Genomic DNA, 15,674 nt, shown 5'->3' with positions numbered 1-15,674 from the left:
CTTAATAAGACGCTACACATGCTTGTTGTATATTAGGTAATTTGTTGGTTCTTTGATTTTCTTTTCTTCCTAAGCCAGCTTCAAATATCAGTCTTCAATTGAAACTTTCCCATGCAGTAGTTTGTCCATGGCTATGCATGTAGCTAATGTATCAATGTAAAATGACACAATAATGTGGTCTTATTTATCCAGGGTAGCCTCTTCAGTGTTGCCACTGCTCTACCAGAGGGCCCTGCCATTAATTATTACTACCCCATCATTGCCAGGTACCCATTTACACACCTGGGTCGAGAGGGACATCGTGGGTAAAAAATCTTGTCCAAGGACTAAGAACTCAGCGGGATTCAAACTTGGCATATCCATTTTGAAAGTCAGGAGTCTTATCTACTATGCTACACAGCCCCATTAATCTACAATGTAAGATCTATCAATGCATACATCTGCATATACAGTGTAAACACATTATACATGTATATATCTACATTATCTATATCTTTACAATGTATATAATGTTTATATAATGTCTGAATGTGTTGATGTACATAAATGTATATATTTGTAGATTCTATGTGTATGTACAACCCTAACTACATATTACATTTTAACAACACGGGGGGTATTTCATAAAGCTGTTCTTAAAGTTACAAACAACTTTAAGAACGACTGGTGATCAGTTCTTGTGCTGAATTATTGATATTCTGATGTGTATAGCACATCAGAATGTGTTCCAGTCATTCTTAATTCGTTCGTAACTTTAAGAACAGCTTTATGTAACACTCCCCAGGTCATAATGGTACAATATCTGTGGGAGACTAGAGCTGATGCAAAATATTTCAACATCTCAAACTTGGTAGACTTTTGATATAAAAGCTGTAGAAGATCTTATCATACTTGGTTCATTTTGTTTTTAACTTCACTCCGCCAGAAATCTGAAACTACTTGAACAAACAAGTACCGAAGACTATTTTAATGAAATATAGCATACCATTTCAGATGAACGCAGATCATGTACATGATTCTATAAGATTACAAATGCTGATGTAATTCCCTTTAGAACAATGTCAAATATAAAAAATGTCAGGAATGCATCATTAATCAACAATCACTATACAAACATCGATCACTAATTATGACATTGAATATGTCTCACACAGACCTCACTGTCCTGATACAACCACGAAATCGCCAAACTATGCCTGCGACGTTCTCTCGACGCTCGAGCCATCCCGAGACCAAACGGCTACCAGCCCACAATTTTTAACGGTCCAGTCATGTTTAATAGTCCAGTGGAAAGAATCGTACACAAGGTCGGCAAGAAATCATCGTGGACACCACCACCTCCGTCAAGGAAAAGATACTTTGCGACACTCTTCGCTGTGGACAACCACAGACAGAAGTCAAACGCTTCTCGCTCAATGGATACAATGGGGTAGAGGACAAGGAAATGGTTTCGTTTGAGTGACTTCAAGGGATTGATCAACCTCCCATAAATGAATCGAGTCAAGCCTGACTGCTCTTAGATCAATTCCATACACAAGCAGCATTAGCAGCGTAAGTATGGAGGAGATATAGAATATATAATATATATCTCTCTTCTCTCTATCCCTCCCCTTCCCATTATCTCTCTTCCGTTCTCTCTCCGTAATAAACATATTTTTTGGAGTTGTGATGGCATTCCACACAATACGGTGTACCTCGTGCTCAACAGTGATTGATAACATGTAAATAAGTCCTGGGGGTTATATCTCACGAACAAAAGAGGCCAACCTTTTGACTCCTATTACAGGAAGGATTATCTTTATTCTTCAGATTGGAATGCTCTCCACTTGAAGGAGCAAATACAATATCACACAATGGTTCACCTCACTTTGTATCCAATTGCATGGCTCAGTAATTGCTTCCAATTACTTATGGTTTTAGAGAAAAAAAAATTGCTGTCTGATATTTCCTGTTAACAAGGCTAATTGTTTAGCAGCAGGGGGCAGCACATCCAATTCTGAAATTGAAATCTACCATGAATTGATAGGAAATCAAGATGCAGACATGATACGTGATCATACTTATCCTAAGAATTGTCATATCATGCATCCATTAGCTGTGGAATAATCTACCTGAATGTATAAATCAAACTGACTCACCTGAAAAATTCAAATCTATGTTAAAAACTTATTTGTTTATTGAACAGTCTCAAGCATGAGCATGTGCTGCCGGCAATTGTTCTTATATATGTCTGAACATTCAGAAACTGCAGTACATCGTACCTTCTTCCTTTTTTTTCTCTATTTTCTCAGTGCTTAGTGAGACGTTTTAATGTGATAAGCACTTAGTGAGACATGTCAATGTGATTAGCGCTTTATAGATATTGTGAATTATTATCATTATTATTATCTTTATGTCTACAAATCATATTGATATTAAGATGCTTTTGGTTGATGAGTACAAACTGTATGCTGTAGTAAGCAAGCAATGCACAGGGTTGAGTGTACTGTATACGCCATATATTTTGCGAGTCTAAATTTTCGCGAATCAGGAATTCCCGACGATTTCATGAGTGGTTAAATTCGTGATCGTGGAGTCCTGTACCGAACGGAGAAAATAATGCACATGCATACGTCACATCTACATCGGGATCAGAGTCAATATTTTCGTGCATCTTTAATTTCACGAATAGCACCTGACTCGCGAAATTTGCGAAAATAAAAATCTCACGAAATTCGCGAAAATAAAAACCTCACGAAATATTTGGCGTATACAGTATTGGTTTGAGTTTATTTATTTAATCATGCTAGGCAGAGCTGTCATTGTTTCATAATTTTCATCTCAGAGATGACACAAGGCATAATGAACATGTGCATAATCTGTGTTTCAGGGGAGGGTTAAAAGAAGTATCAACCGCTCCTGTGAAGTGCTCTAAACTCTGTACAAATGGTCATCTAACGTTAAGAACACTCCAGCAGTGATATGCTGCATATATGCACTGTGCATGCAGCTTATATATTAGAAGTAAAGTTTATATGTGTATATTGTTTATTTTCATTCTAGTTATTTATCTCTATCTACATAGTTTATATACTAGAAGCACCATTACATTTATGCCCCTTTCAGCCACTTCATGTGTGATCTCAGCGGGTGGTGACTCGATCTGTATGAACAAATTCAAAAAGGGTATAAGTCGAAGTACTTCTGGAGCGCTCCTGTGCCCAATTTTTATGTAAAAATGGGGTATGAATCACCTGACTTGGAAAGGGCTGATGAGAGTATGAATGGACAGTTAATTTCAATCGCACATTTGGCTCTGGTATATGTCTGTGATGCATGTGATCTGTATTGAGAGATAACCGTCACTGGAAAAACAAAACAAACAGACAAACCCACCTACTGATGTACAAGAAAATGTTTACAGCCTGACTCCTACACTCGCACACTTACACCTGATGGCTTGGCATGATAAAGTGACGTGCTTCAAACTTCATGCGACCTTGGCGAGCGAGATCTTGATATGACATAGGTTTTGACCTTAACTGACACTCATCGGAACCGTCATCCGTGCCAATTTCTGTTTCTTTTTCTGATAATTGGCACAGTTTGGCATTAAAACAGATATGATATGCACGCTATATTACTCCTTTTAGGTCTCAATCTATCACCAAATATATCCTATATATCACATATATTATGTATGAAGTAGAGTGTATATAAAGTATATAATATATACATGATTCACACACATATGTCCAATATATTACATATATCATATATGATGAAGAGTGTATAAAGTATATATCATCATATACACAATTCACACACATATGTCCAATATATTACATATATTATGTATGATGTAGAGTGTATATAAAGTATATAACATCATACACGATTCACACACATATGCACACGTTTATACCTTCCTCACTAATATATATATCTTTTCCTCTCTCTCTCCTCTCTTAAATATTTATCTTACCAAGTCGTCCTTGCATACAATGTACATCTGTTACAATTAGGCTTCTAACATGATCTATTTATTATGCATCCTTTTTCCCTATCTATCTATCATATTTATATAATTTTCCTTATTCTTCTTGCTTCTCATCATTTTTTTCTCTCTGGCTCCTTTTCTTCCACCTCAATTTCTTAGGAAATATGAAAAATCAAATTATCATGCAAATATTCATATTACAGAATGAGATATTTAAAGTTAGTTTAACGATAGAGACATACAGTACATGCATACATTGTAGCTTTAGAACAGTAAATCCCTCTTTTCTTTATTCAATTTATAAACCCTTATTGTTCTTTGTTCTCCGTTTGGCAGACACCTTGAACCCTTTCCATCACCACTTGGTGCAGATGTCTGAAAACTTAACTGTAATTGTTAAAGAAGAGATTAGCTAATCCCCTTACACCCTACTGTGTCCCCATGGCCTTCCTGTTGGATTTGAGGCACATTGCTACACCTGAGTGGGCTTGCTAATCTATAACTAGGTCAAGTGTGGGTGGATTACTGAATGCCAATGTAAAGGCTTGCCAAGTTAAAGCTAAGTGCATGAACAGAGAAAGTGCCAAGTGTTTTGATCCATCCATCCCTCCATCCATCTATCTAAGAATCTGTCTATGCATCCATCCATCTATCTATTCATCTATCCATCTATCTCTCTTTCTCTCTGCTCCTTGTATGCTTGTAAACTTTGCATCAATCTGCTATCTGGTTTAATATGACAAGAGTTATGAGTACATTTACTCATTCATTCCTGTTTGTCTTGCAATTTCACAAATTTACTACCATAGATTATTTTCAATTCACTACCAAAGATTATTTTTGATTTGAGTGGAAACTGTAATCACTGGTTTTAAACTCATCTTCATCAAGATCATTATAGCTTGGAAATTTTTCTCTCCCTTAGCTTTAGCCTCACGAATCTCGTCTCCAAGTTGACGCACATAATTCCCAACCTTCACATCCCAACCAACCATTCCTTCACACATACACTACACACACACACATACACAAATGTGAAATTAAAGAACGAATGGAACCGTTTTTCTGTAAACAAAATTAGCGGGAGATGAGAATTTGAAAATACATTTCCTGCTGACGTACGTCCGTCCTTGATGCAACTGGGCCGAGATCCTGCATGCCGATCTCCTTTGGCCATCTTTCCTTTTCGAAAGTCTGTTTTCTAATTTGGATATCAGAGATTCAAATCAGCGACTGCAAAAAGGTGAGTCAGTGGGTTGGCAACGAAAGGGCGCCAACTCCAACAGTTGTGCCACACGGCTTCTTCCTCAGCACCGATAACATCGCAGATTTTTGTCGAACAGAAATTTTTAGAGTTGTTTTTTTAACTGGGTTGGCAGTGATTCTTCTCAATATCTACAATGCATTGTTTAGAAATTAAATGTTGAGGAGCCGTTGCATAAAAGTTGCCCACATTTTTGGCCGAGGTTTGATGTGAAAATGTCATGACTTACGTCACAAAACATGCCGAGAGATGCGACTTATGGGGAGGAAGTTAATCCCTTCATTCGATAAATTTGTGCTGTTCTGAAATACCTTGGAATTAAAATGCATATCTCATATATGCATATCTTCTGCAATGATTGTCCTCATCCTTGTTGGTAGGTAAATCCTCAATTATAGGTTTGATACCTGCTACTCGAGTTCAATATTCCTTCCAAGGTAAAAGTACTACCTCATGTACTCATACACTGTAACTCCTGCATTTTGCAACTTCATTTTGTCATCTTTGTTTGTTAGATGTCTTCTCTTCCTTCAGACAATATCAGGTTACAAACAATTTACATTTTATCATGGCAATTTCTTGGCTTGCATTTTTTTTTTTGCTCACTATCATCACATATCTGATTCCATATGATTCTTTGTCATCTGTATGATCACTCTCCCCCCCACCCCCAATACACACTTCATGTAACATCCTCTCTCTTAAGCTGATTTGATTGTATATTTTTCACTGAATTGTCCATATTCCAATTATTTCTATAATCCTCCACATCTATCATGTCTCTTCACATTTCAACACTGCTTATTACCAAGCATCCCCTGTGACAACGCATATAGTAATAACAAAAATTCATTGCACCAAAAACTAAATTTCAGGTTGCAAAATTACTATCATTACAGTCTGTGCTACATGTATGATGCAAAATTTCCTTTAGTTACAATGAAATTTCCATATAGCTACAGAAAATGCCAGTCCCCAGGACTTCATTGCAATGGAGAATTGCCTATACAAGTGAGCTTGTATTTCCTCTGGATGCAACTCTCCGACCCTCCCCCCCCCCCCCCATAACCTTCGTTGTTACTATTGACAGGTGTGGTATAGGAGTCAGCAATAGACAATTAACAACGTTTCCTCTTGTACTTAGCCTCCGCCCAAAATTGTGGCTTTGTTCCCCTTCCCCCTTTCCACCCCCCATTATACGAACATATCAGCAAACCACAAAAGCACATTGAACACTTATTGTTCTGGCAAGTCTACCCCAGAAAATAAAATCCAGAGACTCCAACTCTCCCGTTTTCGACGGGAGATCTCCCGCCGAAAACCCATTTTTGCAAAATCTCCCGTTCTCCCGTTTGAGATTTAATTTCTCCCGCCCTGGCTCTTTGCCTCCCGTTGGAAAGGATTTCTTACATATTTCTATCGTATGTTGAAAAAAATAAGCCTTAGATAGCACCAGAGAGCATCTAGAACCCGGGGAATTTCGTGCTTCGCACACATCAACTTTGAGTCTCCCGTTTGCTAGGGATTTCAGGCGGGAGAATCTCCAGATCAGAAGATACTTTGGGTTGGAGTCTCTAAAAATCCCCAAAATAGAGTGTGGAATACACAGTTGTGGTCCAATTTGTCCGTCTGAGGTCGGAAATAATGATGCGAAGGGCCAGCAAAGTAGGCCTATACTGACAGTGTTATTCAATGTGCTGGCTTAAAAGTTGAGATCTTATCATGTTCAGGAACGGATGGCTGTCCAGCCTTGCAGCATCGAATGAAATCTGAATGCTGCTGCGCATAAATCAGAATACTGTAAAACATGATATATTCGCGGCATGAAATTTTCGCGAAATGGAGTCGACAGCCTTTTTCGTGGCATGAAATTTTCGCAAATCGCCACTGACGTTCAATGTACGTAGTGTAGACAAAAACTTTCGCGTGCATTTTAATTTCGCGAATTTTGGCGCTCGCGAAATTCGAGAAATTAGAATGCACGCGAAAATTCCTCGTTTTACAGTAAAGCATACATTGCAAACCCCTTGCATAAAGGAGCCTAATGAACTCTGTACATTGTACAGATTGGGAATTAACAGCCTGAAACCCAGGGGGTTCTAAAAGATGCAAGATATGTATGTTTAATACAATTACACTTGAGTTATTGTTGATCAAATATTTGCTGTAGTTTTTTTACACAGAATTCATATTTTGTATTTATAATAAGAGATATTTCCTATCATTAGATATCATGCTTTCTCCTCACTGAGTACACTATTTCACACAAAGCTCACAGTCATTTTGTTTTTGAAATAGAAATGTCAAAATGAAAGTTTGGGCATAGTTTACACTCTCATTATGTTCCACGCTCACAACTCACTCTGCATCCCATCCAAGCTCTAAATGCAATGAGTCGAATGCAGACTCTAATTGCTAAAATATTAAACACTACCCCTACTTCGGCAGGAAACTGCAGTGTGCAGAGGCATACAGTATGTCAGACATGGTACATTTGACATACTAGTAGTACATGGTACAAATGTACATGTATGTGCATTCTCACAAAGTACATGTCTGTGACTACATCTGATTCAGGGAGACGATACTAAATAAGCTCGACTCTGTGCAAACCCATGAAAAGACAGTTTAGCCTTGTGAGAAATAAAGTGATGACACATTAATCTACTGTCTGATATCAGCTCATGATAGCTACAGACACCGAAGGCTTCCCTCCTGGGCTAGTGTTGCCATAGCAACAGTGAAGGAACAAGTCCCAGGTCTCTCCTAATATCGTCAGACGTGTCAAGTGATATTCTCCTCCCAAGAGAATTCTTTTTTTTTTCTTCCTATGAATCATGGCAAGCAGGGCCACAGAATTTTTAGAATGTTACAATTTTTCTATTTGTTCAGTTAACTGGGTATTCAAGGCTACAATACACACTGTAGCCTCAATCCCAGGCTTTGGCCTACAATATGTACTATCTTCAATTTTCATTTGAAATGCCTCTTGAGTAAAGACTATACTTTCTTGGATCTTCCTATAATACACAAACACACACATACATACAGAAAAATATACATGTATATCTAATGGGTAATACAAATGAAGGGCTATCATTGCTCATTTGTTTTTGTTTTGTTTTGTTTTTTTTTTTTTTTTTTTTACAATTTTACGTCAGCATATCAATTGTACATCATATGTGAAGGTTTTTATGTGAAGGTTTTTGGCCAGAGCAAAATCAATCAAAAAAAGAAGACGAAAAGACAAACAAACTAAAAAACCATTGACATTCCTAAAAGTTTGCCTGGTTTCTTATATCAATGCAACCACAGCTCAGTATCTCTGCCAACAATTTGCGAATGAGAGTGGTCTGGCCCGTTTTACCTCCAATGTACAGGTGCGATACCAATAGGTGTCTCACACATATCGCTTTACAAGGCAGCAACAGGTCAATTATACGTTTGTGGTAACTTTTCCAATACTTCTCATGAAATACAACGTAGGAATATTGAACAGCATTGTATGAAATTGGAGAGGTGATTTTTATCAGTATATCGCTTGCAAAAAATTGATACCAGACCCAGACTATCTTCAATGTATTGATATAATCTGGAAGACTGAGTAAATTAGGCAAGTGCTGTACAAATAGAAATTTTTGTGGTGTGGAAATTTTCACGCAAAATAAGAACACACAATTTGTTTGCTTTTTTATTTTTGCCTGTTACATGTAAGACTATTGCATATGTTTTGTGATTCAACAGAATTAACATCATGCAAAATTCATCTTACCAAGCCGAACACAAAAAATTACTCACAGGAAAATTTCCACTTTTAAAGTAACATTTTGGAGTATGATGACCATTTGATAGTAAGCGACTAAACCACCTAAAGATGGCGCCCTGATGCTACAATTAAATAGACATCACACTCATCCCCAGCTCCAAAAGAAGTCATCAGTAATTACTGTATGTGCCATATATTTAGCAAGTCTAATTTTCGGCAAATTGAGACTTCACAACAATTTTGCGAGTGGTTAAATTCGCGACCAAGGAGTACAGTACTGAAAGGAGGAATGTACATGGATGCATGTATGTCACATTTATTCGGGATCAGATTTTATATTTTCACATGTTTTTAAATTCATAAATGGCACTTGACTTGCAAAACTCACAAAAATAAAAACCTCAAGAAATATGTGGTGTACACAGAATTGAAATCTAGTACACCTGTAACACAAAGATTTGTCTGTTTTCTCACCTTTGGCTTTTCCACCGAGTAACTGTCCTTGTTTGACGGCGATGAGAGCTTGTCGAGACTTAGCGCCCTCCGTAGCTTCTTTTTCGTCTTCTCCACCTTCTCCGACAGTGACGACCTCGACATGATCGAGAGCTGCGAGCCCGAGAGTTTCTTGTAGCTGTCATAGTCGCTGCAGGAACATAGGCAGAGAAACAGAGAAGACAAGGGTTATTCGTAAAAATCACATAGTATACATGTTGTAATTTGGAATGCTTCTTTACATCACTACTTACATGTAATAGCCTATTTCAAGTCACATGCAGTTCTTTTTTTTCCCATTATGTGTGTGTGTGTGTGTGTGTGTGTGTGTGTGTATGTATGTATGTATGTGTTTGATGTGTGTGATTACTTGCCTTATTTGAAGAAATATCATAAACATAACAACTTTGAAATGAAGGTAGTAGTTGTGGCAATGTCTCATGGAATCCAAACTAAATTTGAAATCACCAGTGCTATGATGCATTAAAGTATTTACACATTACTTAGAAAAGCATCTGAACAAGACTTGAGTTACATTCTGTCGTCAAAGATGAAAAATGAAATTTAGACTGACATTACTAAAGTTTTCAAAAAGTCTGCTTTGATATCAATGTCAATTAATTTCACTCAATTTACAAGTTTCTCTTTCCTGGGAGAACTCCATTATATTAACCTAACTTTTGCAAGTACAATTAAGAGAGTAAGGCAGCACCCAAATTAACTACGTCCCTTTTAATCAATTGTAACAAGGAACTAATCACCAAATTGGGCACGTGCCAAAATGTTGCACACATGCTATGGAGAGTGAAACATGTAAAGTCTATTTTGTATCTTCACAAGTAGCATGGTAGATGTTGTGTATAACATGGGAGACTTGGAACTCATCGAAAGTCCCAGAAAACCACATTTTCGTGGTTTGGTGCTGTAAATCTCTTTATCACAGTTTTCACTCTTTATTGTTAGCCTGTCTACGGGTAAAGCGAAAAATCATCTCTTACTTCAGCCCTTTGACGTTCATACAGAATCATTTGTTTTGGTTGCAAAATTTTCACAAGCCTCTCAATTCCCAACTTTGTAACTGATCAAATTGGCAACACAAAGTATAGGATTACAGCTCCTGTCATTCTTTCAATTTTTTTATTTTTATTTCTTTCTGATTTTGGTTATGTTTTAATGAATATATCCAATTCAATCTGATGGTTTTACAATATCAGATATATTCAATAAAATTCAGAGAGACTTGCACCAATCTAATTACTCATTTCATTCACAGCAAAGAAAAAGGCTGTGATGCTAAGATTTGGAGCAACTTCAGAAGGATAGATGATCATTTAATATCAATGATCATAATGACTGCGCATTTCTGTAGCTCACACATATGCCTTTGGAGACTCCCATAAATTTGATTTATGATATCATACAATTAATTAAACAAGTACGGGGATTTAAAAAAAAAGACAAGTGATGATTAGGCAATTAAAACTAAACACCAGGGAGCAATATCACTTTTCATCGCTGCATCGAAATCTGGTCTTATCTCCCCGAAAGGAGATATGGAACAGCTCAAAATTCAATCTCGGTTCATATTTCTTTTCTGTCACATGTAATGTTGCATCATACCAGGGACATGACACAATAGAATCAGGCAGAAGAAAATGGAGTCTTGTGGCAACAACCGAAAAGTGCACGACGCACAAACAGGATTGTCCTCAAATTGTCATTCTCCGGATGCTTTCAGAATTAATTTGAGCCCGTAGTCCAAATTCTGATGATTCTCACCCGTGACAGGCGTTTCCGGCATCAGACTACATAGGCTACGTGACGCACAGTCAGACAGACTTAAAACATGTATGACAGATATATTCCTACCCATGTGATGAGAGCAAAGGGGCGGGAGAGAGAAGCCTACAAAAACAAACCAACAAACACACATACAACAGACAAAATCACTGTGTTGTACTTCCAAACAAAAGTGAGCAACCACTTGTTTGTCAGTCTGTCTGTTTGTTCGTCCTACTGGTGGTAGTAAAAACCTCAGTTGTACCATTAACATTTGCTGCAATCTTGCTAGAAACACACACAAGAAAAGCTGCCGTCAAATTCCGAGTTGACAGGATGTTAACTGTAAGCACGCACGATTCTACTGAGACTGTGACCATGTTGCTAAAATACGGATAAAATGAGGTGCAGTGGCAGTTTCTTGACTGTAAATGTATATGATTGCTCAGGCCCTGATTGCACTATTGATGACATGCTAGTCCAATGGCCAGTGGAATCTCATTTTGCCATTAGTGCTAAAATGTAGCTTGACGTTGCCACAGTACCAATGTCAGCCATCATCACTGGCCACCTTTTGTAACATTATTGCAAGCAGAACATCAAAATAACGTTATGCATCTAGAATGACAGTTTATGTCTCTTTCACTGCCATCAGAGAAAAATGAATAAATAAATAGAATAAAATGAATAAAAATTCTTGGAAAATTCCAGTCATTACTTCACCTACAATGTATATACAACTATTATCTGAAGTGCCTTAACTTGAAAGAATAAACAACAAAAAGTGAAAATCTTAACTATAGGACCTTATGAATATATCTCCCTTCCCTCTACAGTGAAAGTGACAGAGAAAATACTGTAAAACAGTTTTATCTGTCATGTAGGTAATTTTAGGAAAAGATACTGATACTACACAGTTAACCATGTCTTGAATAGCCCATGCAATGTTCTATATATTCATATTGCTGAGTATTACCTGTCTGTATTGCATTGCAGTTTCAATAGAGAACACTTCTGTCATAATTAAGCATTAAAATATGTTTTTAAGTGCATTTACAAAACCACACACAAATCATGAATGCATATTCATGCAGATCCAGACAAATATACAGTGTACATCGTTATCAGACTTAATATGAAGGTTAAGAATGAGAAGACATCCTAATATCTGAAATTCAGGGATGAAATCATATTTGCAGCCATTACTCTACAGTATTTGCTGGCATTTATTCTTGAGGGATGAAGTCTTTATCTATACAGATCTCTCCTGAAAAGGCATAAAGCCAGAAGTTCAGACCAGTTGAAATACCAGCATATATACTATGTCCAATCAAGGTGTGTCATCAATCATACACTATCAACACTTCATGTGCTTTGACCGGCAACTGCCACAGAAAACCCCATAGCATTGTACACACTGCGCAAGGTTCCTAGCACAGAGTGGGTTAATGAAAACTTTTTAGAATGCGATGCCAATCATCAATCACGGCGAACAAGACATTAGAAATTGCATTCTCATCCTCTGCACAGCAGATGGACGGCAGACAAAAAACCACCAACAGCCTAATCATCCCCACCATCTGGGGGGTCAATGATGTCATATACGACCACCAAAAGCTCGCAATGCGACCACAGAGATCAACCAGCTGGACATATGATTGGCGGATGGCTAGAGGACATTGGCTTTTGGAGCACAAAAAGGGGATGAATATAATCAGTGGTGACCTAATTCTTCTTAAATACACCGATGAGTTGCCATGGAATGGTAATTCCTTTCTCCCTGAGCTGACCAACCATTGAGTGTGGATATTTTTGCATGAAAAAATGACATCTTTTTACAGCATAGAGCAAAGACAATCCAGACCATAGTGAATTTTCATATGGAAAAGTATCATAAAAGACGTTGTACGATGTAACTGTTTCACGTCACAAGCAGCCAATGATGCGAGGGTAGAGGTTTGCCGGGTTGTCTTCACTGAGACTCTGTATTTATACACTGTACTTCAAATGGCTGACCAGCCTTTTTTTATCTTTCAACTTTTTTTTTACAAGAAAGTTTAGAGAGGATTTGAACACAGGTAATGCCACAATAATCTCATTGTATTCAACTTTGTATACTAGTAATATACTGAAACATACTGAACCTGTTACTGTTCTGTTTGTTTGTTTTTCTTCTTACTGTATGTAGTGTCATTTTGAACACTGAGTTTACTTTCATCATAAATGTCTGTCGTTTATGCAGACCTCCCAACCTTTCTGACTGAAAAATAGGGATGATTTGGCTCAAAAGTAGGAAGGAAAGAGCAGTTCCCATAGGAGTGTGTGGTAAAATTATCCAGTATATGAAACTCTTGTTGAAACAAGAGCTGGGAATGGTCGAAATTCAGATTCTTTCCTCCAAATTCAGTATGGTTGGGAGGTCTGTTCATATAGTACAGTCAAACCTGCCTTAGCGGCCACCTGCCAAACATGGCCACTAAAAACAATTCCTCTGAAAGAAAAATGACCCTGTCTACAGTGGCCACCTACCTATACTGACTTTCTTTCTTTTTTTATTCTGCTCCCTTGGGTGACCACTAGAGACGGGTTTGACTGTACTCCAGCTACTGTTCTAGCAGTGCATGCTTACACAAAGTTTTCAGTGACATGGGCTTAAAAGAAATAAATTGATGAAGAATTTATTAGGCTGCATTACAGGTGACTTTTCACACTACAACTTCACATCTTTCAAATTCACAAGGAAGATTTGATTGTGGTTTTTTTTTTTTCACCATGCATCTAGAGGTTGGAGGTTTAAAGCAGTACCCAGGAGTGTCCTGACTATCGAGTAAAGTTGGCCGCTTTTCGGGGCACAAGAAACAGACAGTTTGAAAGTATGTAGTACCACAGAAAGTGGTCTGATCATTATGCGGCGAATGGCTCGGTAGGAGCCAACGCCACAAACTCACCTCTCTGGGACGTCCACCTGAAAGCACAGACAACTCTTCAGAACTTTCACGCGGACACCGTACTTCCGAAAAATCCTGGCTAATGACTCCATGTCGCTGAATACACCTTCGATGACCATCAAAAGTAATATGACAACAATAATAACGACAAAGACGCCTCACGAGGAAGATGGTTGACGGACACGTCCAGAGGAAGATATTGTCACGGCGAAAGATATCGTCATGGCGAGAGAAATCATCCAAGGAGCTCCCTTGAGAGCAGCTTTCACCAGCAAGATTCACTCTATACCGTTCAATCGACATCTAATCAGCATGCTCCGAATTTCAAGAATCGTGCCAGGCAAGCGGGTCGAGAAGGGAAATGACGAAAGCAGAGAAAGAGAGAGAGAGAGAGAGAGTCAAAGATACAGCCTAAAGAAAGAATGACACTTCAAAAAGAAAAAGAACGAGAAAGAAGAAGAAGAAAAAAAGAGTGGGACGTTCCAATTTTAGCATGGCTGAGATGTGATGGCCTGATCTAGATGTCTTAGTCAGAGACCACGGTTTTGCTGGCAAAAGATTCATCTCGTCTCGTTCCCGACGTGACACATGCGCACTTGGCTTGCTTCCAGGAGGGGAACGTGGAGAGCCCGGCCGGAGATTGAGATGGAGGGGGAGATATAAGAGGATAGCGAAACGGATCCGTGCCTTCTCTGGCTTTGATGGGCGCTCGCCGATCATGCCTCCCTCCCCAAAACTCTTGTTAAATCCCTCGCAAAAAAAAAAGTAATCACATACTGACAGCGCTTTAAACCCACTTCCCTCTCCCCCCTTCTAAAAACCTGAAGTCGCATAGCAGAGTAATGTGACACCGTGAATCCCAGAGGATACAGATGTGTTGGAGAAGGGGGAGGGGGGCCCTGCGAATTCTGTGATATCGTTTTCCGTTTCTCACCAGCGCGGTGGTTGAAATCCCTTAATTAAAACATCCAAGTTCTCGGTAATCAAATCAGTGGCGAGCTAAAGTGGCCCCTCGACATTATCATTAGATCAGAAATCGTAAAGAGAACTTGCTCCCCCCCCCCCCCCCCCCACACACAAAAACTTCCCCCTGAAACTTAGCCACATACAGCTGTATCACTAGCAAAATATTTACAGTTATTTAGAGCTGAAATAGTCTTGCAGTATTTAGAGCCCTCTTTACAGTCAAATTAGGGTGCATGTAAATCTTTCTGTTATGTATTGGTGACTATACATTCTACATATGTATCATTATAGAGAAATTATGTAGTCATTCCACAAAAAAAAAGCATGTGTATATATATATGTATATTTAGACAAAGCTGTATTGTGGGCTCTCCAAGGCCTAAAGTGGAAACTTTCTTCTTTATTCTTATGGGGGGTGGGGGTAACAGAAGATAGAACCTTCTTCCTATGTTGAATCAAATACATGGATGTCCTTGTGAC

At 38.3% G+C, this 15,674-nt stretch overlaps 1 protein-coding gene across 1 annotated transcript in view; it reads right to left on the bottom strand.

Annotated features, from left to right (window-relative positions):
- The window catches only part of LOC139729148 (uncharacterized), a 95,061-nt gene that overhangs the window by 10,815 nt on the left and 68,572 nt on the right, over positions 1 to 15,674 (bottom strand). Inside the window, exon 7 of the mRNA XM_071640077.1 lies at positions 9,484 to 9,652. Within this exon, the coding sequence (XP_071496178.1) occupies positions 9,484 to 9,652 (169 nt within the window). The remainder of the gene's footprint in view (positions 1 to 9,483; positions 9,653 to 15,674) is intronic.

The sequence above is a fragment of the Diadema antillarum genome, unplaced genomic scaffold (genome assembly GCF_040938485.1).
Source record: "Diadema antillarum isolate AM-2024a unplaced genomic scaffold, OU_Dant_1.0 seq00000220_RagTag, whole genome shotgun sequence".
NCBI lineage: Eukaryota > Metazoa > Echinodermata > Echinoidea > Diadematoida > Diadematidae > Diadema > Diadema antillarum.
Note: the sequence above shows the minus strand (reverse complement) of the source record. Positions and strands in the feature narration are given on the sequence as shown.